General features: G+C 42.5%; 2 protein-coding genes across 5 annotated transcripts in view; one reads left to right on the forward strand and one right to left on the reverse strand.

Annotated features, from left to right (window-relative positions):
• The first annotated feature begins 351 nt into the window (after window positions 1–351).
• On the forward strand, window positions 352–23,399 carry eif2ak4 (eukaryotic translation initiation factor 2 alpha kinase 4). The gene is made up of 39 exons (XM_075448014.1): window positions 352–754; window positions 899–1,014; window positions 3,053–3,155; window positions 3,231–3,404; window positions 3,753–3,833; window positions 3,944–4,068; window positions 4,167–4,261; window positions 4,359–4,516; window positions 4,646–5,184; window positions 5,336–5,451; window positions 6,385–6,539; window positions 6,645–7,087; window positions 7,180–7,252; window positions 7,341–7,430; window positions 7,511–7,633; window positions 7,722–7,826; window positions 7,920–7,983; window positions 8,099–8,178; window positions 8,274–8,375; window positions 8,455–8,505; window positions 8,592–8,828; window positions 9,420–9,495; window positions 9,787–9,908; window positions 10,210–10,259; window positions 10,929–11,097; window positions 11,683–11,799; window positions 11,923–11,988; window positions 12,063–12,233; window positions 12,327–12,461; window positions 12,695–12,802; window positions 13,180–13,308; window positions 16,201–16,287; window positions 16,367–16,479; window positions 16,571–16,629; window positions 16,987–17,090; window positions 18,014–18,082; window positions 18,746–18,790; window positions 19,668–19,783; window positions 22,723–23,399. Exons 1-39 carry the CDS (start codon window positions 626–628, stop codon window positions 22,778–22,780), a joined length of 4,953 nt encoding a protein of 1,650 aa, XP_075304129.1. The 5' UTR covers window positions 352–625; the 3' UTR covers window positions 22,781–23,399.
• A 1,224-nt stretch (window positions 23,400–24,623) lies between these two features.
• LOC142366197 (cysteine-rich motor neuron 1 protein) overlaps window positions 24,624–27,429 on the reverse strand; it is a 31,513-nt gene continuing 28,707 nt past the window's right edge. For 2 of the 4 annotated variants that reach the window (XM_075448018.1, XM_075448020.1), the window contains exons 14-15: window positions 27,183–27,364; window positions 24,624–26,814 (exon numbers count right to left, since the gene is read on the reverse strand). In XM_075448018.1, coding sequence (XP_075304133.1) covers window positions 26,620–26,814; window positions 27,183–27,364 — 377 coding nt within the window. In that variant the 3' untranslated portion in view covers window positions 24,624–26,619. The remainder of the gene's footprint in view (window positions 26,815–27,182; window positions 27,365–27,429) is intronic. The other 2 variants (XM_075448019.1, XM_075448021.1) reach the window with 1 other exon arrangement.

Consider the following 27,429-nt stretch of genomic DNA (forward strand, 5'->3'; position numbering starts at 1 on the left):
TATCATTATTTATGTCAGAAGAGCTGAAGAAGGCTCAGATCGTTTGATCGCTATGTTGTGTAGAAGTTGTGAAGTGTTGTCCACCCTCACACTCATTGAGGTGTTGAGCAGCTTGTGCAGCATTCTTCTCTGCACAATCTCACTCTTTAGTTACTGATATTAGTAAACAACGCAGTCATTTTTTGTCATATTTTTCTTTTGCATTTTTAAATCCCACAATGTATTGTGGAATTTGAAGCAGAGCATCCACCCTGCAGATTTCCTATCTGATGTATCCAAGCCTCTCAGCACCTGCGAGGAACTATTATCGCCCCCTGGAGGTCATTCTCGAGGAAGCAACGTGATGACGTTTCACTTGCGACGGACAGCCTTCAACAGCCATGCGCCAGTTGCAGCGTTGTTGTGGTCGCGTGTGGACAGTAATAAAATACAGAGAACAGTGTAACGCAAGTACATGCCAAGGAGTTGTGTATCGGATCCTCTAAAGTTCGAGTTTGTAAAGAATCGGAGGGGAGGGGATCGGCGGTGAGTGCAGCGGCGGGCTGAGCAGCTCCTCTTCCTCCTTCGTTCTGACGGCTGTGGGTGAGACAGGACGAGGGGACTGCCATGTAGCTGAGGCAGAAGAATGAGCAGTCAGCACACTCAGACAGGTGGGACAGACGACCACACGGTGCAGCAGGAAAATGAACTAGAAGCCCTTGCGTCTATCTTCGGAGAGGATTTCCAGGACCTGCGGGACAAGGACCCGTGGAAGGTAGCTAGAGAAGTTAGCGGAATGCACAGCATGTAGTGAGCAAGATGATGGCTTAAACTCTACAAGCACTGCTGTTAACTTGTAGTGAATAGCAGTTATTATGCCCACCAGCAACAAGTGAGGCACGTGTGACTTGACTTTCAGGTTAAAAGGCCTCCAGAGCTGCACCTCTGCCTGCGGCCCAATGGGCTGAACAGTCGGCAGGAACCCTACGTGACTGTGGACCTGCAGGTGAAATGTCCCCCAAAGTACCCGGACGTGTGAGTATTCTGCTCTCAGCTAATCTTTGACGCGTAATCTATATGTTTGCACATATAGTGTCCAGCTGGGTGTCGGTATGAGGCACAGATGCCCACCCTGCTTGCAAACACGTCTCTTGCTGACCCTTCCAGTGTCAGAAAACTGTTGAGATTTTGCATTATAGAAACACGGTCTGTACTGTAAGAGGTCCCCAAAACACAGAGTTCTGTGAGGTTGTATTATTGTTAATGCACTCAGAACACACTGATTTTTTTCCGGTCATCTGAAATCTCTACTGTATTCTTGAAATAGTCTCCATTTATAAGACCCTCTGCAGAGATTATATGTCTACAAAGAGACAGAAAATAAGACATTAATACAAGACAAATAATAAGAAAATACCTAATTAACAGTCCCCTTGTTTTTTATTACAGTTTCCCATACAAGTATTTACTGCATTGTGCAAAACAGCTACATTATTCAAAATACAGTTTGCATAACTAATTATAGTTGTATTTCAACTTATTGTTCCTCTGCATATTTTTGTTTTTGCAACAAACAGGCAGGTATGGATCGCTGTGCGTTTGTTCTCTTTTTTTTCTGGTTAAAAAAGAAAAGACGATTGAAAAATACCAGACATTGCAGCCATGGGAGAGGTTTTTTTTTTATATCAGGTTACAGCTGCTTTTGCAACAAGGATTAGACTTACATTCTTAAAAAGATGAAATCTTTTTTAAATGTGTGAAAGTTTTTGTGTTAGAAAGTAGGAGAGAAAAGATATTTTGTCAAGGACATCTTTGTGAATTGACTTGAAATATTTTTGTGTATTATTAGTTAGACTTTTTTCCCCCAATTTTTTTATTCTAAAGCCATATTTGCTGGCCAGTGTCTGATAGGATAAACCACCTTTGCCAGTTAAACAGCCCACAAAGGTTTGCTTTGTGTAAAGTAAGAGAACATATGTTATCTGTACATTGTTGCACTTTTTTGAGCAGTAAACTTTTAGGTTTTGTCATGAATTTTAGGGGCCTGTTGAAATGTCCTTTTAGGCAAAGTGATAAATACACAATATTTTCAAATACTGTAATTTATCCAATGGATAAAAATTGACTGAAACAGATACGTTTGGGATTAGTCTTCATTCATATCATAAACCATTATTTATATAAAGTAGAGTTTATATGACGGGCTTCTGTAGATTCTACTTAGTGGCAGGGATGTCCTAAGTCGGCCCTTGAGGGCCACTGTCCTGCAGCTTTTAGATGTTTCCCTGCTTCAACACACCTGATTCAGATGAAATGGATCTCTTCAAAAGATTGTTAAGTTCTGCACAAGCCTGCTAATGATGCATTGATCTGAATCAGGTGTGCTGAAGCAGGGAAACGTCGAAAACCTGCAGGACAGCGGCCCTCGAGGACCAACTTAGGACAACCCTGACTTAGTGCAATCTATAAATGCCACCTAAAGCATCTTAAAGGAAAAAAGCAGAAAGTAAAAAAAAAAAATCAGTATTCTTGGAGAAGAGGTGTCTGAGGGTACCTGATCTGGGATTTTTATTAAACTAAATTATAGAACATGTTAATACCACTTCTGACCAAAATGTTCCTGTGTAACAACAATGGGCAGCTATCAAATTCTGAAAGTTGATTTTCTGTTCCGCAAACTGTCCCAGTGAGTCTTATATGGCACAAGTCAGACATCGAAGTAATAGAAACAGATTTTAATGCTTTAAATTTGCTCAATTTGGTACATATTTGAGCGCAATTTTGTGAAAAACATGAATATATGTGATGCATAACACACAGCTCGTAGGAAACAATCCCACAGCCTCTGCCATGGCTAAATGAAAACTGAGATTCTTCATCTAATTCATGTTCTAATCTACTTATAGCCTTAAAGCAATTTATCTTGATTTTATCCACATGGACTCACATGGAAGAAATTGGAAAGAAGCCCGGGTGACTGTCCCACATACCTGTTAGTGGTTTAAGCCCAGTGTAGAGTTTTAATGCCATCCTGATCATTCTTTCTTTTTTGCATATGATGGGGCACCAACAGGCCGCCAGAGCTGGAGCTGAAGAACGCCAAAGGTCTTTCAAACGAAAACCTGCAGAACCTCCAGAGTGAACTCACCAAGCTGGCAGCGCTCCGATGTGGGGAGGTGAGGATGCACTGACACGTCGTGCAGTCCCATGCTTATCCAGATTTTCCATCGCCTTATCTCCTGCCCTCTCAGGTGATGATTTACGAGCTAGCAGACCACATCCAGGGATTCCTGAGCGTGCACAACAAGCCTCCATCGCGCTCCTTCCACGAGGAGATGCTGAAGAACCAGCAGAGGCAGCAGGAGAAACGAGCCCAGGAGGAGCAGCAGAAAATGGACCAGCAGCGCAAAAAGGAGGAGGAGATGGTAAGGAAGGGAGACGAAACAATACGCGTTATTTGTGGTGGTGCTGTAATGTCATTTTGAAGTGATTTGTCTGGGCCTGTTGCACAAACAAAATTATCTTTATCTTCTTCTTGAGGGAGTAATAAAGTTTATTTAATCTTCTCTGTGTAATTTGATAAAAAAAAAATCATTAACATTATCAATCTAAAGGAGAAGCATGAAAGCCTCAGCTGGTTCATACGTGAAAAATTCGTAAGAAAGAAAGAGGATTTAATGTGGCGAAACTGATTTGAACCTTTTCAGAATCTTTGACGTTGTGGCTTTTTGGGAATTTTATTAAAATTAACTTTTTTTTCTTCATTGTCACAGGAAAAAGAGATCATGGCTGTAATCCAGAGGAGGGAGGAGGAGAAGCGGGAAGAGAAGAGACGAAAGGAAATGGCCAAACAGGTGTTTGTCATAAAGTATTTCCACCAGTGGTTGTAGAGATTCAGAACACAAAGAACATTGTCAGGATTTACTCTCTTTTGGTTTACAACTCGATGTCTTTATGTTAAAAGGAGCGACTTGAGAGTAAGGAGTTAGGGAGGAGTCCACCGAGCCCAGGCGGAATTCACCCTGAACTGACTGAAGTCAAGAAAGCTGCCGGTAACCGCCGGCGCACTACTTCAAATACACGCCACAGGTACAAAGTGAACGTCCGGCACATTTACAAATACCTTCAACTCCTCCTCGGGTTTAGAAATCTAACACTCGTGCCTGGAAATGTACATGTTTTACCAGGCGCGACACAGTGAATGACGATCGCCCGCAGGAGCTGCTCCACTTCAGCAGCAGCATTTTTGGAGAACTTGTTGTCCACAAGGGGAAAAGTTTAGGTGAGAGCCATTAGGGGTAATGCTGTTGGTCTGGTGTCAAGTGCCTTAATCCCCCTCAGTAACCCACGAGATTGTTTAACGTGTATGTTTTTGACAGGTGAAAGCCAGCGGCTCGGCCGCAGCGTCTACTGTGGATTTGAAGCGAACTCGGGTGAATTCTCTGTGATCTATGAGTGGTCGTTGCGCTGGAACAAGAAGATGGGCAAGTTCTTCACCAGTCAGGAGAAAGAAAAGATTGACAACTGTAAAAAGCAGGCAAGTAGAGACACAGCTGTTTATTTCTAAGACAACATATATATATATATATAGCTTTTTAAGAGCAGAAAAATCATCTTTAATGTAATTTTTTAACATTCTTGCTTACCACTTTCAACTGCTGTGTAGATCCATGCAGCAGAGAATGAGTTCAACTCCCTCTTGCGGCTGGACCATCCAAACTTGGTGCACTACACGGCGCTGAACTCCGTGGAGAAGGAGGACTGCATTGTTGTAAACCTGTTGGCGGAGCACGTGGCTGGGATGAACCTGAACCAAAGCCTGACCGCCCACAGCCCAGTCCCTCTGGATAAGCTCTGCCAGTACACGGCCCAGCTGCTGGCTGCCCTCGACTACCTTCACTCCAACTCTGTGGTCCACAAGCAGCTCGGAGCCTCCAGCGTGCTGGTGGATTCTGAGGGCAACGTTCGACTGACTGATTACAGCTTGTCAAAAAGGTTTGCTGAGATTTGCAAAGAAGACATTTTCGAGCAAGTCCATGTGCGTTTCTCTGAGGGTACAGCGATGCCAACAAAGACGGGCAAGAAGGGGGACGTGTGGAACCTGGGGCTGATGCTGCTGGCACTCAGTCAGGGGAAAGAAGTGGAAGAGTATCCAGTGACGGTGCCGACCAGCCTGCCCGCTGACTTCCAGGATTTCCTCCTCAAGTAAGTACAGATGGAGGCCTCGACATTTTCTTACATGAATGTTTTAGCCAATTTGATATAGATTATTTTATTTTTAGTAACCATTTTCATTAATTTACTCCAGCTTGTTGACAGAGAGTTGCCTCTTATACTGTGTGCGTTTGTGTTATAGGTGTGTGTGCCTGAATGATGCTGAACGCTGGACAACTCAGCAGCTCTTGGAGCACTCTTTCCTCAAGCCTCCTTCACCCAAAAACCTGCCACATTACCAGGAAAGCAGCCCAGAAGGTTGCAAATTCCTCACTTTGCCATGTTTCAATTAGATGGACAAAATATTTAAAGCACAACTGTACAAAAAAATCAGCACTATTTGAACCTCTTGATTGAGTTAACTTTTTATTAACATGCGTGATTGGCACTATCGATCGGAGCAAAACAGCCAAACATCTCAGAACAACAGATAAACATGTTGACAGCAGCTCTAAACATACCGTATTTACATCATGTTAAAAACAACCAAAATGGTCACTTCAAAGATACACTCCAATTCAAACCAGTTACAATCAAATTAAATTAATTCAATTCCGAATTAGTCAAATTCATACAAAGGCAAATGGAAAAATGTCCTGAGCAAGCATGAGGCGATGTTTGGGAGAGAAAAAAACTCCCATTTAACCTTAATCAGAACCAGGAGGAGCGGCCATCTGCCTCGACCAGCTGGAAATTAAGAGCACAGGAAAGACTATAACACCTGGCCAGGGTTAGCTGCTGAGAATGAGAAACACAAGTTAATGACAACAATAATGTCACAAGCCCCAAGCATGATCACACATTGCATGACAAAATGACAAAACTGCTGCCGTATTGTAATTTTCACCGAGCTGCGTAGCAGCTTAGCTCAAGCCCGTAGCGGACGATTTCTGGTACAAAGTTTGAGAAATCAAAAGTTCCTATTAAGGCTTAACCCTAACAACCTATATAGCATCAAGAGTGTCCAAACCCTAGTATTTTACAAATACAAAAATAATGCACTAATCTGGCAAAAACAAAAAAAGTGATTTATGCTTCCATATTATAAAACAGAGAAAAGCAACAGGTACACACAATCATGAAACCATTAGCTAAACAGTGTTTGCTACTTTTGTTTAAAAAAAAAAAAGAAAATATTGATTTTTTTTCTTTTTTTTTTTTTTCTTTTTTCTTTCTTTTGTAATATTCCAGATCTAGCTGTGGACTTTGCGTCGTCAGTGATCCCCCACAGCCACATCCTCAACGCTCCTTTCACTTCAGGGATGCAGAGGCAGTTTTCTCGCTACTTCAGTGAGTTTGAGGAACTACAGCTTCTGGGAAAAGGAGCCTTTGGTGCCGTAATTAAGGTCAACTGCACTTTATTTTCACCCCCCTTGGTCTAAACAGCATTGAGTTATCGTCATCGCCATGGCATGAAAGTTATATTCAGTTTCCCGTCTTTGGACATGCAGGTACAGAACAAACTAGATGGCTGCTACTATGCTGTGAAGCGTATCCAGGTCAACCCAGCCAGTAAGCAGTTCAGACGCATCAAAGGCGAAGTGACGCTGCTCTCGCGCCTGAACCATGAGAACATCGTCCGCTATTACAACGCGTGGATCGAGCGGCATGAGCTGCCCCCCACAGGAGTGCTGAGCAACAGCGACAGCTCGGAGGCGCAGAGCACAGCGGACAGGGAGCCACAGCGCAGAGATCCACCGCAGCGCTTCAACGAGCTCGGGCTCGCAGACAACGTGGAGGACGTTGCGCCGCCTCCGGCTCTGTCCAGCTCCGTGGAGTGGTCCACTACCATCGAGAGATCATCTAGCGCCAAGTGCAGCGGACACCAGTCAAGTGATGAGGATGATGAGGACGAGGATGAGGATGAAGAAGATGTATTTGGGGCTTCTTTCCTGTATGTTTTTTTTAATTTTTTTTTAAGTTTTACTTTAATTGTTCTCAAACTTTTGTCAAACAGGTTTTTGCTCTTCTTTCATTTCTATTCAGGCCATCAGATAGCGACTCGGGGAGTGACATCATCTTCGATAATGGTGGCGAGAGCACAGACGAGATGTCACAGGTTTGAAACATTTGATGGCATCATCCATTCTATTTGTCCTTGTTCGGCAGTATCTGGTACGGGGCAACAAACGTTTTTTAATCTGCAGGTTGAGCCGAGCAAGAGGCTGGTGACCGACACCACGGAGAGCTCAGACTCTGACCGACATCTCACCATAGCACATTACTTGTACATACAGGCAAGCCTCTCATTTATTCTTCACGTTTACCCATCAAAATGTTTGCTTTACTTCTGACACATGCTTTCTATTCCTGACAGATGGAATACTGTGAAAAGAGCACTTTAAGGGACACGATAGATCAAAGCCTGTACCAAGACCAGAATCGGTTATGGAGACTATTCAGAGAGATACTGGATGGCCTTGCCTACATCCATGAGCAGGTTTGGAACTAGTTTATTAAATATATAATTGTTATACATGAATGAAGCTTTGTTTCAGAATCCCTCATGGCCCTCGGCTCTCTTTCAGGGTATGATTCACAGGGACTTGAAGCCTGTCAACATCTTCCTTGACTCGCAGGACCATGTAAAAATCGGAGACTTTGGCCTGGCTACAGACCATCCTGCTAATGTGGTACGCAGTTTCAAGCTTCGTCCAGCTGAAGAGCTCTTTAAAGTATAAAAGTTGGCTACGATACGATCTTTTTAAGAGTTCTCTCTGTCTCAGGCTGCAGGTAAAGTTGAACTGGAAGAGAGCGGCTCTGCGCTGATGCCCAAACCAGACCCGACAGGTGCAGACACTTTAGATATACAATACTCCTGTAACACTGAGCATTGATGGACATGGAAGATGGGATTCATTCCCTTATTTGACACCTTGATTTTCTTTTGTATCACTGTCTTCAGGTAACTTGACCGGCATGGTTGGCACAGCCCTCTATGTCAGTCCGGAGGTTCAAGGAAACACCAAAGCTACTTATAACCAAGTAAGTAAAGTAAAATTTAGTTTTGTGGCTTAATACCCACAACTTAACCTTTTACCTCTGTATGTCCTTCATCATTTGTATTTATCCATGCACAGAAAGTTGACCTGTTTAGCCTGGGCATCATCCTCTTTGAGATGTCCTACCGGCCGATGACCACTGGTGCCGAGCGCATCTCTGTCCTGAGCCAGCTGCGCGTGGTACGTTAGGAGAAGTAATGAGCTAAAGGTGGTTTCTGAACTTGCTTCTTATTAAACACCATCTCCTTGAACACTGCAGGAGCCTATCTCCTTCCCGGAGGACTTTGCTCCAGATGTGCAGGAAAGACAGGTGACAGTAGCACAGAGTTTTGTTTTAGATCTCTTTCCTCCTTGCTCTGAAATCCCAGTCCAACGGTCTTCCTTTGTGATCTTTAGATGAGCGTTTTAGAGTGGCTGCTGAAACATGACCCAGCCCTTCGGCCCACTGCTCAGGAGCTGCTAAAGAGCGAACTGCTGCCGCCGCCTCAGATGGAGGAGTCGGAGCTTCATGAGGTGCTGCAGCACACCATGGCTAACGTCAACGGCAAGGCCTACCGCACGATGGTGGGCCAGCTGTTTGCCCAGAACACCTCTCATGTCATGGATTACACCTATGACATAGACCTGCATAAGGTGAGGTGCTGCTAAAGTGGACAGCTTCTGGTAGTAAATAATGTTTCATTGTTTTTACATTGGACCATGTCAAAGCAGTTCCTTTCCATTATATTTCAGTTTCAGCTTGATTTAGCGTATTTTGCATTGAACCACTTGTCGGAATCTTGAATATTCGTGCGCCTAATACCTTTTGTCCTGTGGAGGGCTGCTGGAGCCTATCCCTGCAGCCATCACAGTGCTAACAGAGGGAAACGAATGACCATGCACACTCAGACTCTCAAATAGAGCCGATTGCCTTACATACACGTATTTAAACTGTGAGAGGAAACTAGTGCAGGTACAGGGAGGACATGTGAGCACAGAGAGGCCACAGCTGACCAACAGAGTTGAGCTACTGTGAGGAAACCGGATGAGTAACCATACCAATGGGGGATTTTTTTTTTTTTTTTTTAAACTTTCGTTTCCTTTCTCTACCTGTAGATGTCACTACAGACACATAAATGGCTGCATTGCCCCCTCTCTTTTTCCCACTCTGCTTCAACAGGTAAGCAGAGGGCCTTTTCGTCTTTCATCAGTCCCTGACAGGCTGTTTGTTTGCTCTCTCTTTAGGGCAGCTTCAGCTTCAGCAGTGCCAAATTGCAGCAGCATGTGTATGAAACCATCACCAGGATCTTTAAGAAGCATGGTGAGTGCACTACCGTTGTTTCATGTGAGAGCCTCAGTTTGCTCAAAAGCAAATCCCTTACTCTGCTGACCTGTTGTCAGAGTGTTTTAGGACCCGCAGTGTGCGGCGGTTAACAATAAGCTCACTGTTGGGCAGCACAGATTCCACACGTGTCAGTGTTACCTTTTGTGCAAGTTGTTGATCATATCCAGCTGTACTTAGTATCTACTAACATGTTATCAGTTCTCTTTGGGGTCGGGGGTCGCTTTATCTCATAGAAATGTAGCAGTAATGCGTAACGCTCGTCTTCAGGTGCGGTGCGTCTCCAGACCCCGCTGCTTCTCCCCAGAAACAGGAAGCTGTATGATGGCAGCGAGCTGGCCTGCTTCATGGACCACAGCGGAATGCTGGTTACACTGCCCTATGACCTTCGTGTGAGTCGAATGGACATAACACACACACACACACACACACACACACACACACACACACACACACACAGGGGTGCATGTACATGCTGGCACACAAACACCATTTATAGAGCCATTTGCATTAGCGAATGCAAACACTCGCAGTGTGAGGCTGCAATCAGCAGCCGCCTTAAGATCCTGCTGCCTCAGGAAACCCTGAGGACTAAATGGTTGTTTCCACACTGTGATTGATTACAGCCTGGTATGCACTGACTGCGCTGTCATTATAAGTGCACCCTGTGTCTCAACTCTGTTTTCACTTTAGATGGCGTTCGCGAGATATGTCGGCCGCAATAATATAACACACCTGAAGAGGTAAAGTTGAAGTTTTGAAATGATTTAACACATCTTTTAACACTTTTCTTATGCCTAAGTAACATTCTTTTTGACATGGTCTTACAAAGTAAAAGCTGGGACACTGTAAAACTTGAATAGATGCAGAATTCTGTGATTTGTGAGCAATTATACCAGAGTGGCATCTTCAGTGGCATCTTTCTGGGGTTTAACACTTTGTGACTGCACACCTAAAAACCAAAGAAAAAAACAATAAAAATAAAATTGGAAAGAATTAGGGAAACACAAAATATGACAAAGAAAGCTTTGAACTGCAGTTAAAGCCCCTGCATCTGACATGAATGGTAAAACTTTTTACATCAAATTACAGCAGCTGATACAGCAAGTTATTTTATCTGAAGATCTTGAGGTTGGAATGTCTTTGAGATCAAACCTAGAGCTTTAAGAATCTCTAGTTATTTGTTTTGTGCAAGCTCCAACACTACAGCAACAGGGCTGTTTGACTGTTAATTAACGTTGTGATTTACCTCAGAAAAACTCAGAAGTGTAGTAGCGTAGTAGCTAAGGTTTTGTGGTAATTGACTCGAATATGTCCCAAAATGTCAAAAGGGATGTTTTTCTTTCGTGATGTCATATAGAGCAGATGCACAGTCACCGTGTCACTCAGTCATTTCTTATGTTTGCCTCAAGGTACAGCATCGAGCGCGTGTTCCGTCCCAGGAAGCTGGATCGTGCACATCCGAGGGAGCTTCTAGAGTGTGCCTTTGACATTATCACCCCCGTCACCAACACCCTTCTCCCTGATGCAGAGACCATTTACACCATCTCTGAAATAGTCCAGGAGTTCCCAGCGCTTCAGGTTATACACACGGCATGCACGAGTCTGTGCTGTGCTGCTTTGTTGCCACTCTCACTCAGACAGAACAGCTAGTTCACAGACTGATGTATCATTCTCTTGTTTTTCCCCGAGTGCCATTAGCTCAGCTTGACCTTTTGTTGTTTTTTCCCCTTTACTTCCCGCTCGCATTCTTAACATACCAAAATGCGTGTAAGCCTGACTGATTTACACTGTATTTATTGTTTGTGTAGTAAATCTGCTATGCGTGGCTGTGTCCGGTTCCTTCCCTCCCTTCCAGTACAGTCCATTTCCTGTCCACATTCATCCCAGTGCTGTCAGTCTCCAGTCCCAGCTCTCTTTGGATGCCTCATGTACCCAGTCAACCTTGAGTCTGGCCTCTAGTTCATCCCTCATAGATCCTGTTTCTGATCCTATCCACTGCCCTGCTCTTTGTGTGAAAGCTTTTAACAATATGTGAGTCAGACAGAATGAGAGGGCAGCCGGACACAACAGTCATTATTCACTGAGGTGCTCATTGTATGGTGGTGCTGTTGGTATTGACTGTAATTGCACCTGAGAGGGTTAAAGGTGTGTTTGTGACTGCAGGAAAGGAACTATAATATCTACCTGAACCACACCAGCTTGTTGAAGGCCATCCTGCTGCACAGCGGTGTGCCTGAGGACAAACTGAGCCAGGCCTCCAACATTCTGTGTGACGCCATGGTCAGTGCAGCTTTCATACGCTGTGTGTTATTGATATGCTGGTATGAACAAATCAGCAGTGTCCTTGGCAGATATAGAACAGGTTGCGCTTTTTTTTTTCCCTGATGTCTGTTTTTACTGCAGAACGAAAAGCTGACCAAACGCGAGGTGGAGGCAAAGTTCTGCAACTTTTCACTCTCGACCAACAGTGTAGGTGTTCCGTGCATGCAAATGCGTTCAGTTCTCCAGCAGCGCACTTGCACTCACTCATCTCTTGATTTCAGCTGCAGACGCTGTACAAGTACATAGAACAGAAGGGAAATCTGCAGGAGCTGGAACCACTTCTGACATCGCTCACCAAGCAGAAGACCGCCGTCACCCAGCTGGCCAAGCAGGGTCTCAAGGACCTGGAAGAGCTCACTATGCTTTTGCGCAATCTTGGCATTAAACTGAGGGTGATTAAGATTACAAAGAACTGAAGGGTGAAAAAAAAGGTGGCACTTTGCGTGTTTTTCACTGTATTAAATGCAGGTGTACCTCATTTCTAGGTGGTGGTCAACTTAGGTTTGGTATACAAAGTGCAGCACCACTCCGGTGTCATCTTCCAGTTTGTGGCTTTCATCAGGAAACGCAAACGAACTGTACCAGATATACTGGCTGCTGGAGGACGCTATGATCACATGGTGGGTTTTACGGTCATCTGTCCACATGTCACACATTAAAAACCAATAGATAAATCATCAAATTGTAACCTAAATACACAGCTATTATTTGAAAAAATATGGGTTCTTTTCCTTCAGCATATGCACGTATGTGAGGCCCATTCCATCCCTGTCGGTATCAATTCCATATGAAGCTGTTCTGGTAATGCGCCCCATTTGGTATCTTTCTGTGGTTTGTTCTTCGTTCTGTCAAGATCCTGGAATTTCGAGGGCCAGCTCCCACAGTGCCAGTCCCAAATGCAGTGGGGGCCAGCATCGCTCTGGACAAAGTCTGTGCTGCCATAGCCAGCATGGAGGAGCCAGTGAGATGCACACGCACACACACACGCACGCACACACACATACACACACACACAGATCTAACATTACTAATTATTGTAATGAAGGAGCAGCAGGCAGTTTCATATTTAATGATGCCTTTTTACAGCAGTCGGCTGCCACACAGACACTTTTAGAAACACGTTAATAACTATGATCACTGCTGCTCTTGACTCCATGGACTTATTTTTGGCGGCACATAATTTTCTATTTTTTGGATTCAGACAGAAAACGGTCTGAAATTACTCATTTATTACACCCACACCATATCTGAAGACAATTCTCTGTATTTAGAATATTTGACTGAGGACAATTGTACATTCTTGCCTAGCGTGATCATATCTGTCGTTCTTTGCATCAGCCCACAGTCAGCTCCTGTGATGCTCTGGTGGTCCCAGTGGGACACTCTTCCATGTCCAGAGCCATCAATGTTGTCCAGAAACTGTGGAGCTTCGGCGTCTCAGCGGACATCGCCTACGATGTCTCACAGGTTAGCAGCATAACTGTTTTCCACGTAAATCACCAAAGGAAACTAATTGTGAATTACAATAGCGGGATACTTTTTGTGCCCAAACGTTTACGTATACATCTTGAATGTAAGGGGTCTATATCTTGTCCTATTGCTGGGGCATGACCCAGCAAAAAGTGATGATGAGCAGCGAGGGTGGAGTGTATCTCTTCTCTCATTACTTAATCACAGCTCTAATCTGTCAGAGTGATCAGAGTTTCTGTGTCACTCACAGTTGACTAAACAATTCACTGAAATGTAATAAATTCAACTGATTGTCTTTGTGTCAGCCATAAGATCAAGGTGGGCTTATGCGCCGCAATTGCCGCTGGATGTAATTCGGGCCTCTTGTGTAGGCGCTGGCAGATAAACCCTGTAAATGCATACTCAACGCACGTGTGGCATGTGTTTGTTGTGTTAATAGTGCAGATCCAGTCATGGGCAAGGAAAGGAGAAAAAAAAAATTTGAAGTGCTATATTAGATGCAAAATGAGTATACACACCCCAGTGCAGCATAAATCATCAATAGTTTTCTTTTGGAAATGACAACCTCTGGAATACAAATAAGAACCAGGTTTAATTTCATGCAGCATTTGGAAAACAATTTTGGATCCTTTTTAAATCTTTTGCTTAGGTTCATACTGGCTGGCAAGAAGACTTATTCCTTGTCTTTGTGGCTTCATTGCTGTTGTTACTGCCATTTGTAAATAAGTGTGATATAGCCACATTCCACAAGCCATCCCTGCCAGCCGGATCTTTGCAGGGTATATTTCCCTCGCTCACTTTCTCCACAATTCCTGTCCGTTTCTCTCTAGCAGTAATGCTCCTACCATATAAAGGCAAAAATGCGGCAGACGTTTGAGAAAGTGCTCAAAACTCTTTCACCATGGTGTTGCAAGTAGAGCAAAACTCTACAAGAGTGTCTTTGACTTCGGGTCAGGGAAACCAGTTTAGTTTTTATCTGTCAGTTGATTAAGTTAATTACTTTTTGGCACCGCTGTGGAGCGAAAAACTACAAACACTCACATGCTTGTATTTATTTATATATATATATTTTTACATGCACTATGAGAACCAGATTATGAAAAGAGGCAGAGTCCTCTTCTCTCTTGGTCACTCGTTTAATGTGTCTTTTGGAGGTGTGAAAGGGAAACGGCTGCATAGATAATGTACGTAAGGCATTTTTAAACATGCAGAATTTCAGTGAGGTTGTGTTCACCCTCTAACGTTCATCTATCCGAGCTCTTGTTTTTGCCTAAACCTAACCACGTCTCAGATTTTTGTACATTTTATAGTGGACAGCAGGAACCATTAAAATGGTTACCTTCCAGGATGCACATCCCGTGTGCTTCTGGTCTTGTAGTATCCTCATCCCTCCCACAGAGGGCAACACTCAAGTTCTGTTCTTGTGGAGAACTTTGCTCATTTGTCAGCAACAGGCTTATTGTGACAGCATCAGAAATGGGAATTATTGTTGAGTCTGAGCTATGTGTAGTGCTCGCATTTGAAAGGCGCTCACTTACATAACACAGTACTGTTATTTCTGCAGGGACTGACGCCACATCAGTTGTTGATCAGGCACACTTATAATGAAGTCTTTTGATGGTTTGCTGTTAATAGTAACAGTGCTGTAATTGAAAGATAGCCAAGCTTAGGGTCACATCCTTTTCAAGGGCATTCATTTATCCTCTGGTTTTATGTCAGTGTTTTAACGCCCTCCTGTTTTTTCCTCCTCTGCTTATTAGAACTTATTGTTGTCTTAATTTTCCACCTCTGCAGTGACTGCTTTGACGGGCCTCATTGTCTGTTGATTCTGGCACAGAACACAAGTGTTTGTCCACCCTTACATGCTCCTTGGAGTCCTTAGAAGCAACTTGGAGAGTTTAAGTCACACCTAAAACAAACAGCATTAAGTTCCAGATGAGTGTTTGAGTGTGTTTATCTTGATTATGTATGCAGGCAAGTGCCTTAATCAGTGAAAAGCTGGTGAGGACACTGTGTGCAGACCTCCTCACCCATCACTCCCCTTCGCTCGATTTTTGTTAACACTGTTCACACGGTGTTCTTTCACCAGACAGATACTGCAGCTTTAGGTCATCCTTGAGAGATGGGTCCACTCTTTTAACACTTTATTAGGAAAATATGGCAACCCCCCTTCCACATACTGTCAGCTAAGACCCTGAGCTGCCCATCTTCCGCCAGGCAGTAGCTTACCTTTGACACAATTCGATCTGGAAGTGAGAAAGTTTCAAGAAAAGAGGAAGTATAAAAGCTGACTTGATGACAAAGCAAAGTGACACACATATACACAAACACACCACGGCACACTGCAGAGTTTGTTCCTAACAATCATTAACTATTCCAAAAGAGGAGCCAAGCTGAAATCAATGAGAAGAAATTGGGCCAACGCGGACGTAAGCATACTTACTCACCGTCATGGTTGAATGCATTGAATGTACGTTGGTTTTGGTCTTAAGTCCCGCCTTACCTCACCTCCCACTCCTGAGAGTCCATGCAAAAATCGATTTAAAATCAATAAATGCAGCAATTGCAGAACTTTTAGGTCACAATGTAGATAATGAAGTTGGGAAGTACCCAAACTTAGATGATGTAGTTCTGGTGTATTCACAAGTTGATCTGTGATTAATGGAAGAAAACACTTGTCCGAGATTATAGTTCTCTGAAATCCAGAGCTCACATTGGCCAGCATCCACAGGCCCAATCATAAAAGCAAATAGACCATCCATCCATTTTCTATACCCGCTTAATCCATTTTTTTTTTTTTTTTTACTACGTCGTCACGATGTGTTGTCACAGCTCAGTTGCACCTTTAAAGTGTTTTTGATGATTCAGGTTATTATTTTGTGTGTTCAGTCTCAGGAAACGCAGTTGGAGCACTGCAGGCTGGCAGGCATCACGTGCATGGCCCTCGTCTCTGACAAAGAAGGAAACTATGTTAAGGTGAACCAACGTGCAGTATAGGAAGGCTGTAGGAAGGCCGTGTACACCAGCACATGGTAAATAGATTTTGTTTCCTTAGGTAAAGTCCTTAGAGAAGGACAGACAGTCCGAGAAACGAATTCCTGAGTCGGACTTGGTGGACCACATCATTCAGAAATGTCGGACCAAATTCTTTGATGAGAGGAACACCAGGTAAAGACATTTTTGTGTAATGCGCTGCTCAGATGTCTGTGGTGGATGTTCAGGAGTTGTTCTCCTGAATGTTGTCCTTGTGTCTTTGCAGGGAAATCTCTGAAAGCATGACCCTTCAGAACCCTAAAGGATCGCAGCTCAACAACACGGGTACTGACAGCCGCCACACTTTTAACAGGCAGTCTCTATATGCTGGATGTTACATAAGCGGAGCATTAAACAAACGCCTTACTGTTTCCATACAGTTAGGCTACGGCCCCATTAATGTGCTGCATGTTATATGAATATGTGGTATTTAGCTGATTTTCCCAGATTGATGAGCAAACACTGCGACGGAAGAATGAGCTCAACTGTTAGATTTCTCACCGTTTTTGTTTTTTTGCATGAACTGTTCTAATTAAACTGCACGTTAGTCGAACAAGGGTACATTTCAAACATGTGTTTACCTGCGGGATATAACTTTAAGCCATGGTGTAATGGCTGAGTAAATATGCAAATTGTCTCCAGGCTCTTCGGAGCAGCATGGGAGCAGCAGCACCACAAACATGAATGTGAACGTCATTAGCCCAGAGAAAGTTTCTGCAAGTACTAGACGACGCTACGAGACTCAGGTTTGTGATGCATTGATACTCCCAGAGATGGAACTTTGCTTCCTCTCTTATTAAATCCATCTCTATCTGCTCCTCAATCACATTGCTCTCTGTCTAACCCTTTCAGCCTATATAATTCAAATGCGTCTCTTCTTTCTTTTCTCAATCAATCAAGCAAAAAACAAACCTTTCTTTTGCTTCTGCTGATCACCGTTATCACCTTATTTACTGCTTATCGAAGGTGGGACACTGAAGCAAAAAGAATTAGATCCAAAAATCATTCCCGCTGAGAGCGTGGGGATTAAAGGCCTGCCCTGTTCTGCTTGTTCCTGTTTTCGTGCTACACCTGCCCATCAGAACATCTCTCTGCAGCGCTGACCCCCTAAATTTACGGCTTGTGACTCACTTAAATGAAGTCAGCTGTGACCTCTCAGCTTGTACTCAGGCCTTTGTGTTGACTCAAGCTGTGAGCAGTTCAACCATCATGAGTTGGGTCAGTTTCAAGCTGCATTTTCAGCTACTTTTTTCCTTGTGTAACACTCTGTAGAGCTGACGTTGGGTGATCACTTTACGCCAACCAATGTTCTTTTATTGAAAAGCTGATAATTAAAGCTGTGATTGAAGCTGTAGACTGTTTTCATGACACAGTCTCACACAAGGGCCATTGTGCTAACACAGTGTGAACAGATGATGTTTCTGTGAAGTCTTTTTGGGTCTCTTTGCATGGCTGCTTCAAACATTTGAGCATTTCATGACAAATAAGGCGCTTTTAACTTCAAACTTTTCCAATGGTTTCTTTAGATGAAGATAGTATGTGAAAATAGTTTTTTTTCCAGCAATTTGATTTTCATGGGAACAGTTATTTGCTTTTTCTCTTCCTCACTTTTTTTTTTTTTTCCCTTTTTTTGGTTCTTTTTAGTTACACTCTCTTTCTCCCATTTCAGATCCAAACAAGATTACAGAATCTTGGTAGCAATTTGCAGAACAAGAGCAATGACATTGAGGTTCTTGCAGTAAGTCTGTTTGTTTACTCATTTCATCCCTTTTTTTTCCCCACTCCTCTCCTACCTTATCTGTTCAACTCGTGTGAAATCGCAGAATGCGTAAAGGGCTTCTGATAGCTAAAACAACAAACATCCCTGGGAGCAGCCCCTTTTTAGAGTTATTTTCCTTGTGCTTAAACCCCCTGCTGGTGGTGAGATGGCTGTGAATCTGTTCCAGTTGCTACAGAACAATGAACACTAAACAGAAGGCAGCCAGCGTGTCATTTTGGGTGGATGTAAATGGTTGCCATCTTGAGTTTATTTGTGGCTGCGTCGTAGATTTATGGCCAGATACTCTTAAAGTAAATCCTCCGTGCTTGTCTTATTTACACTGTTGCTGCATATTTCAAATCATTTCTCAACCCTGTTTGGATCTGGACTGCTTCTGGGATGCGGCTGTAAACAGAATTTATTGAGCCACAAAGGCATAATCACTTTGATGCTGGCAAGCAGTTATACAAGTCCCCGTTGTTGCATGTCCATCAAGTCAAGCTGTGTGAATCCAGAAGGCCTTGAGCCTCTCGATGCATCTTTATAACGTTGACAGTACGTCTTATCAAAATATCTAAAATATTGTGTTGTGTGTTGCATTGTTGCAGTGTCAGATAAGGCTCCGTTGCTTTTATCCTGCAGGTGGATTTGCAGAAGGAAACGCTGATCAACTTCCTGTCTCTGGAGGTGGGTTCCCTACTAGCTTCATCAAAAGCACAGCACAGTTAATAAAAGGCTACATCCCGACGAAGGACATGAGGGCGGGCGGGAAATACAAAGAACAGTCAGTAGAGGTCAAGGTCCGAGACAGGAAGAGGGAATCCCGTCTCCTTCCTTTCAGGACCCGTCTGATGAGAAGTGGCGCGAGGGAACTCCCCAGAACTTTTACTTTTCCACAGCCAAGGAGACCCGAGAGTCTAACTTCACACCCCTTTGACAAGGCTAACATATGCGACAGACATGCTTTGCAGTTAACAAAACACACTCTTAGGAAGTGTGAATATTCACATTCCAAACTTTTCACCATGACTTTTCGCACAAAAAATCCCAGCTTCCCCTCAGCAAATGCTAATTATAGAGTGGAAAAACAAAGAAAGCTCAAAATGCCCTCAACGCTGCAGTTATATAAGCCAAAGCCTCTGCTTCAAAAATGATTGGGCCACCTTTACAGTCAGCCCTTTGCAGCACATGTGTTAAAGACAAAGCGCTCAGTGTATAAAACCCAAAACAATACACACTGTGGAATCCTTGGAAGGGCTGGTTTTAATATGGCAAATAACCCAAAGTCACACTGTTGCTTTGTAGCTTTACTGCCCTGTTACACTTGACATGCAAAACTATACTTCAGGGTTACGGATGAAAAAACTCTTCTTCTTTCCTCTGAATGTTGTCTACATTACGATTCTGAGATCTGTTAACAAACATGGCACCGAGCGGTTAACAGATATATCGCCTAATCTCTTCCAGGCTCTGTTTGGTGTCCTGGGTTGGGTCTTGCATGCTCCTGAGTTTTATTCTCTCTTAGTTTCTCTTTTTAACATCCGCTCTTTGTCTTCTTCACCAGTTTGAAAGTGAAGAACAATTTAACAGCAGCGTCAAGACTCTGCTGTCTCATCTCCCGAAGCAGCGCTACCTGAAGTCCATCTGTGATGAGATCCACCACTTTAAGATCATCAAAAGGTGCACTGCCATGTGATGTTTGAGTTGCCCTTGACTTTTTTACTTTTGAATTTCATCTGGTGTTCATGTCATAGGAAAAAAAACAAAGGGACATTTCATGATAAACCAATCAAGCAAACAATACTCTCATTAATTCATAATCAGATATCAGTACAAGTAACAATGAGGGGATCGAGCGGTTCAGCAGGGCGGCGATCTGGAGAAGAGTGAAAACGTCTTTGTCACAACACTCTCGGGTGCTGCTCTTTGCCCTTTTGCCAGTGAGAAAATCTTCTCCAAGTTTGATATAATTGAGTAATAAGCAGCTACGCTAAATCCTTAGACCTGCCGTTGTTGTCACACCTACTACCTCCCTGTAGCTGCCTGCTAAAAGACTGTACACATTGTGCATCGGCATAGCTGGGAGTGCTTTTAGCAAAGGGTTGTGATAGATGGATATCAAAAGAGAAAACAAAAACTTATTGAGACTTGTTCTGGAAATCATCCGTTCCAATTTTGGCAAAGATGTCGCTTAATCTGGCATGTTGTTCAAATTAAGTTATGCCTATAGATGAACAGCGAACCCCAACCCAACGGTGGCACTGCAGATGTTGAGTCATAGATATCAAACGTGAAAAGAATTACGGTATTAACCCACGTTTCAAATTTCAAAACTTTTTACCATGCCATTCTGCGGTTCCTGGAGACCTATCATGACAAAGTAAGAAGGAGGAATACATTAAAAAGCCAGACACATTATGGGTGCCTGCGGGGCTTTGCTACTTGGCCCTCAATAAAATAAGACTATGTGGTCACTCGAGTGTCTCTTTGAGGTTTGCCTTGCCTTTATCCCAGGAGTTGGGTTGGAGAACTAGAAATAAACATTAACCTGCTAGTGGCAAAGTTAAAAGACATCAAACTTAGCACTATCCATCATCTGGGAATTCTGAACATTTGTACCAAGTTTCAGTTCCCAGTATAGATTTTGGAATAGATACTAAGCTGCAGAATGTTGCCAGATGCCCAAGTTAAAAGCTCGAGTCCACATAGTACTCCCTCAGCTGTAATGAATAGAGAGTGTAGGGACAGAAAGAAAAAAAAACAACAACAAATATGTTGTCTTTGTAGTATGCAAGAGGAAAAAGGTCTTATGGATTATTCGAAAATGGGGCACGTTATGAATAATCTTTCATGTCAGATGGTATAAACTGTGTTTCTTCTCCATACCTGGAAGCACTGTATGCTTCTTTAGAGTTAAATAATTTTGACTTATTTGCAAAGGATATATTTTTTTTGTCCTACCTTGTGTATATTTTTGCAAAATTTTTCCTACAATACACATTGAAAATTTTTTTTGGGGGGGGGATAAAAAACACATAATTTTTATCCTTTTAATCCCTGCTGGTGTCTTCCCACTTCTAGCTTGTTATTTTTCCTCAAAATAAAGCCCAAAGCAAACAGTTAAAAATGTTAAAGACAATGTTTAAAAGAGCACGACAGACTTCCTTTTGCAGGTTGCTGCCACTCCCAAACTCCAGCCAAACCCACACACTCCAGGTGTAACAGTGACAGCCGGGCCTTCAAAGAGAGCTGTTAGACAGATAACCATTGCCTTGAGGAACATTAAATCCTCAGCTGATCCTATTTCCTGAGGTGAAATCTGGAGAAGGCTTTGCCTTGTTTGGTCCTCTGGTGTCTGGCTCGTAACATTTCAATACCTAAACTGACCGACGAAGGCCAACTGCCTTATGTTTGAGCTTCAAGAGCTTCTGTGAGGGGCCGTAGAGAGCAACCCTCTGAGGGATCCGGCAGATTTTCTCTTTCATGAATGAGAACTGAACAAGAAAGAATCAAAGCGTCTCCAGAGCAGTTGGTTTTAATTTCCTGTCTCTGCTTTGTGTTTGAGTTGCCATTGAGGGGGTTAAACACTTGACTGATAAACAAGCGTTACAGAAGCAACAGTGGTTACATTCAGCATCTGTTTTCATCATTTTGTTTAGTCGTTTTCATTGAACGTGGGGCACAGGCAGCTGAGGCCAGATGAGTGGGTAAAGGACTTGTGCAACAGTCACCTTGCTGCAGCAGGACCATAAACTCAACTTATCTGAGGGGCTTTTGCAGGCACTTACTTTTTCTGTGAGCCGAAACGACTTGGGGAAAGAGCTGCATGTAAACCTGTGTCTTCACCGCTGTTTCAACCCTTCCGCAGCCACGCTGACGGCTCTGTAAGTCTGTGCTTAGACACGTTTGGACCTTTAATTATGCCTGCATGAGACCATCCACGCAGTCATTATGCTGACCTTAGTTTTTCTTTTGGTTTTTCTTTTCTCGTGTATATTGTTTACGCGCAGTCATTATGTTGCAAATGCAGCTACTTAGAAAGGCTGGCTTTTTTTTTTTTTTATGCCGGAGCCTTTCACTTCTCAGCCAATTCTTTGCAGAATCTGTAGCTAAAAATGACCTGGAAATTTGACAGGGAGAGGCTATATCTGTAGCACTAAACTCTGAGCACAGTGTGGGCTTATGGGAATTAGTTTTAGTGAGGTATTTCGTGATAAATAAGTATAGGGCAAACTCGAATTTGGATGTGCCAGATGTTGTTATACACCAGTACAATACTACATCACATTGCTGTTGTATTTGGTCGTTAGTGTGGTTAGTTATTTAAACAAGGGATTTCATATTTTAAGTATTGATGTTATGTCTGTCGGCTTTGAGTTACGAGGCTCTGTCTCCCTGGATATGGACTCCTGGCAGGATTGCCTCCCCTTGTTAAACGGAACTGGCTTCTTAATAAAGTTTCCAGAAACACTCCTGGCTGGCTTTCATGGTCCTGATTTTGAGATGTTCCATTTTTGAAGTCGGACATCTTTTTTTTTTTTTTTTTTTTTTTTTTTTTTTTTTTTTTTTTTTTTTAAATCGTTTTGTTCTATAACAAACACATGTTGTCCTTTTTTCAGGGTGGCTCTGGTGGTCTTGTACAGCTATAAGGATGACTACTACAAGATCCTTCTGTGAGAAACAAGAGATTCCACTTTGCCCGAGGTTCACTCGACTCTCAGAGACTGTTTTTATCCTTGGACCTACAGAATCCGCGTGAAGATCGTAAATTTTCCATTTGGAAAAATGTCAGCCCCAAAGACACAAATGACTTTGTTTTTTACCGTGTTGAGTGCTGATTCAGCTTATTAGAGCCAAACTCTGCATCTTTCTCAAAACCTTTTGGGCTTACCTGGTCTAGACTAGAGGTCCGCTGGACTTCACTGCCTTAATAGAACTAGATAAATTGTAAGAGAAAGGGCTTTTTACTGAAGATTATGTGTCATGAGTAGAAAATGTTATATTTATAATTAGTAGCAGAGTGGATGGAAGAAATAAAACACTCTTTTTCCTCATGCTGTGCCTGTGTCTGTAAGTATGACAGTCAAATATACTTAATAAATTTTCATCCTTAGTATGTTGATGATTACCAATCCTAACATTCAATTTTACCTCACTACTTGTGGTGGTGCCTCAAAAATGTTGAACTCTGAAGAACTTTCTGTAATTATGTAAATATTACCTAAAACAGATTTTCTGCCTTCAAAAGATAAGCAATCAAAAACATGGAAAACACGATTAAATAAATGAGATTCTATTTAATTTTTTATATATTTCTTAAGGAATCTATTGTTGCATACCAGTGAGTGGCAAAACAATGTGGATTTCAAGGATAAACTGTTCATTTGAAGGTGAGGTAAAGATTTTGATGTTTTTAATCAATGGAATGATAATCGGGTGTAAATGGGTGCATTGCGTTAAAAAAAAAACTGTGATCAAAATGGTCTTCATAGGTTCTTTCTGGGAGTTTGTCATCATGTGAACAAAAGAGATTTCTGAGGAATTTCAAAAAAGAATTTGTTGATGCTCATCAAGCTAGGGAAGCTCACAGTTTACAGTAAGACTGTACAATTACAGGGAATTCAGGATCATTGTTACTCTCCCCACCAATGGTTTACCAATGAAAATCATTCAGAAAACCAGGCATGTAAAAGTCTGAGTGGTCAAACAAAAGGTAGGGTAACTAAACGCCTCTCATCTTGAGTTATGTTAGTGTTCATGAGTCCACCATCAAAGAAGAACTTTACCATATCTGTGAAAAATGGAGGTGGTTGTTGTTTGAGCCCATTTTGCCACCACTGACTGAACAATACATGCTCAACTATACCAACAAAGTTGAAAAGCCCAGTGTTCACAAAGCAAGAGTACCACTAGTTGCACTCACTAAAACAGATTCTCATCAACTTGTGTTTTTCAGAGAAAGAATTTAAGTTATGAAGTTCGTAACTCCTGAAATATTTCTGAGTAGCACAACTTGTGAAAGCTTTATGTTGCAGTTGCAGTATTTGAAATATTCAAGTCATGGGACACTGGCCTCAGTGTTTGCTTTATTGATTCTTCCGGAGAAGCTTCCTCATCTTGATGTTTATCGGTGAGTTTTGCAGAACAAGTCAAAACAACAGCGCAGGACTGTTCAGGTTTCCGGGTCCGGCCCGTATACCTTTTTGCGTCTTCCCGCGTGTTATTATCCCATTGGATAGATGAGGTCTTCTTCCTTTTTCACTAGTTCTTAAATCTCAGAGAACCCCTCCCCTATACCTCTGGTATACACATCTGCATCTGCTTCTTAGATAAGAGAAACTGGAAAGCAAGAGAAAACAAACAGATAAAAAGAGAATAAAAGACCAATTTCCATTTCGAGTGGAAGTCCAGAACCAGATGTGCATGGGCATGCAAGTGAAGCAGAAGCACTAACTTATACCATCTTAATGACATCACTACTCTTCCTGGAGTTGAAATTTAAATATCAGCGCAAGCCACCTTGATTCAAACATTTATTTTTTTCAAAATGAGTGTAAATGTTACAGTTTATAATCTAAGAACCATATTTACAAGATTTGCAACAGTGAAATAAATAAGGTTGTACAGAATATAGCAGATAGAAATGGTAAATGGTCTACAAGGTACAGCAGCTTCGGCTACTAAAAGTTCATTTAGAAAAAAAAAAAACTTAAACTATATTTTAGTATTAATAAATAAAGCTATGTAAAAAATAAATAAGGTATTCTTCTGTCCTACTTATTCAAACTACTTTTTTTTTTTTTTTTTTACACAAAGAACAAAGAATTGAATAAGCTCTTACAGTTACCTCTTCATTTTAAAGCACACAAACACATACAAATGTACTGAAATCACTTCAATATGAATTTGTTTCTAACCAATTTTGGCATCAAAATGGTCTCTGCATTGAAATATTAGCAATGGACTGAGAATTCCTATCCAAAAACTAGGCTTGGAATTCGTCTGCGATGCTTCTCAGATTCTGTCCCTCCTTGAACAGATCAGAGTGGTACGGAGCCTCTCTCTGCAGTGTGTCCGCTCAAGTGCTTTAACATCGCTGTGCACTTAATATGCCCATCAAATCCCAGATTAGGGACTTTATCCCTCCAGGAATCCAGCAGGGAGCTTTTTTTCGTACACTGGCTCCAAAGAAAAGTGCTCTTTAACTCTCTTTAACGCGCTGTGATGGTGCAATGTGTACGACTATGTACATGACTGTGCACATGCTAGCAAGCTCCCCTTATGTCAACACATCACATTATTCACCTGGATATGAAGAGCTGATGAGATCATTAACTCTTCGTTACTTGTGTGTAAGTTACCTTTTTTTCCTTGATATAGTCTAACAGTTATTGAGATGCCCACAATGAAAATGCATTAAGGCTTTAGAATTAAGGCTTTACAAAGAATCGTTACAAAATATTGCCGATGCAAGTGCGCAATAGCTCCCTGCACACACAGCTTTGTATGAAGTGAGGCATCAAAGACATTCCACATAGATCCAGAGGAAACACCTGCACTTCTTTTCTTTACCCCTCTGTTGTTCACTAAATGACACCATCTGAATGAACATCACTCCTCTCCAGCTCTGAAATCTTTGAGATGAACTACGTCCTTCTGGCTGGTTTGAAAGACCCAAAAAATCCCATAAGGGTGAATGGAAAGTCGAGGACCATTAGTTACAGTTTAGAGAGCACATTTCTTCTTAATGAAACTGCCATTGGCAGTTGGGGGGGGAATGTTATGACTGACATTTCAAAAATCTTTCAATCTGGCCCTACAGAGACTGCCACGATTAAAACAAGAGGTGGCCAAGTACAAGACAACATCTAGTATAAATACTGTAGAAATATACAAAAACTAAGAAACCACACATTCTAAAGCAGGGGTTCAGATCTGGGGGTGTTTGTAAAACCTGCTGGCCCGAGGTGTTCAATTTTACGGTTCTTTTGGCCTCCCTACTGATAACAATGTTTGCATCCATGAAGCACTTCTGCACTGGAAAGGTGAAGCATCCTCAATGTCCTTTTTATAGTCCAAACCCCTGTCCTAAAGCTTTTTATGCTCCTCTTATTGGCCCGAAGTTCCAAGTTTCAAAAGAGCCAATAAGAAACAGTAATATTACAGTGTTCACAGTCAGAGGAGCCTCTCAGGCTGACTCCCTTTCTGTTTTAAAAGCACAGCCCAAAGTTGCTGTGTCCTTTACGTGTCCCCTTGTCCATCAACCTCCCAGTATGCCACTCCATCTGGACATCCAAACACAGAAGAACATGGACACGATGAAAAAGGTTGACACTTGTTTGGTCTCTTGTCGAAAATCCTCGGTTTAACTGTCACACAAAGGGAAGGGTGGGAAGAAGGCGGCTCCCCAGGTGTGTGCATGGTTACACAAACCACAAGGGCCACAGCAGGAGAGAGTGAGAAATGCAGGACAGCTCTGACCTGCAGAGTTTTTTTGTTTGTTTGTTTGTTTTCTCTTAGCGTGGCGTCCAGTCGTTGCCCATGCTGAGCTTGGCCCTGGGGATGGTCATCTTCTCTGTGCAGGGGGAGCTCATTTCTGGAGAGAAGTGGATGATGCCGCAGTCATTCTTTACATTCTGAAATTTGTTCTCCTTAGAGGGCTCCATGTAGACCACTGAATTCTTGTTTATGTGCTTCTTCAAGATCACAGTCTGCAGAAGGGTGAAGAAGGAAAAAGAACACACTGAGGCCACCATTTGGTTCACAGCTTGACAGCAATAACAGTTTGCTAATTTGTGTAGTTGGCTTCCAAAATAGGTGATAACTTAATTCTTTTGGCATTACAGCCTCATTTAAATATTGAGATTTTACGAGCGGCATGGCCTTCTTCCGTTGGAATAAAAACAGGCCAAGGGAAACATCATTTATCCTAACGTCATGACAGCTTTAGTGCTGGTTGAAACAGGAACTGAAAGATCAAGGAAAAAAACCTCCTGAGCCATCTACATTTTAGCTGGAGGGAGTCTGTAATTTGGCCTCATTTTAAGCAGATTTTTGTGATTTACAGAGGATCTCTCACCTTCTTTGGTGCACTGTAGCAGGACATCTGCACCCACTTCTTTTTCTTGTTGATGAGTAATGCTACTATGAGGAAAATGATGATGGCCAAGAGGAGGCCTGCCAGAATCCAGGCTGCCGATTGGTAAACGAGGGCCATCTCCGTCTGGCTTGGATAATTCTCACCCAAACCTGGCTCATCTGCTGGACACAAACCAAACCGATTTTTAATAGCCATCATAAACAGCTCAATTCTATGGCTAACCATT

The sequence above is a fragment of the Odontesthes bonariensis genome, chromosome 17, assembly GCF_027942865.1.
Source record: "Odontesthes bonariensis isolate fOdoBon6 chromosome 17, fOdoBon6.hap1, whole genome shotgun sequence".
NCBI lineage: Eukaryota > Metazoa > Chordata > Actinopteri > Atheriniformes > Atherinopsidae > Odontesthes > Odontesthes bonariensis.

Excerpts from the sequence above, each read along its gene's own strand:
- eif2ak4 (XM_075448014.1), top strand. The coding sequence starts at position 626 with ATGAGCAGTCAGCACACTCAGACAGGTGGGACAGACGACCACACGGTG. Across the intron at positions 5,452-6,384 it reads CCAGGAAAGCAGCCCAGAAG|ATCTAGCTGTGGACTTTGCG; the intron begins GTTGCAAATTCC and ends GTAATATTCCAG. Across the intron at positions 19,784-22,722 it reads CACTTTAAGATCATCAAAAG|GGTGGCTCTGGTGGTCTTGT; the intron begins GTGCACTGCCAT and ends TCCTTTTTTCAG.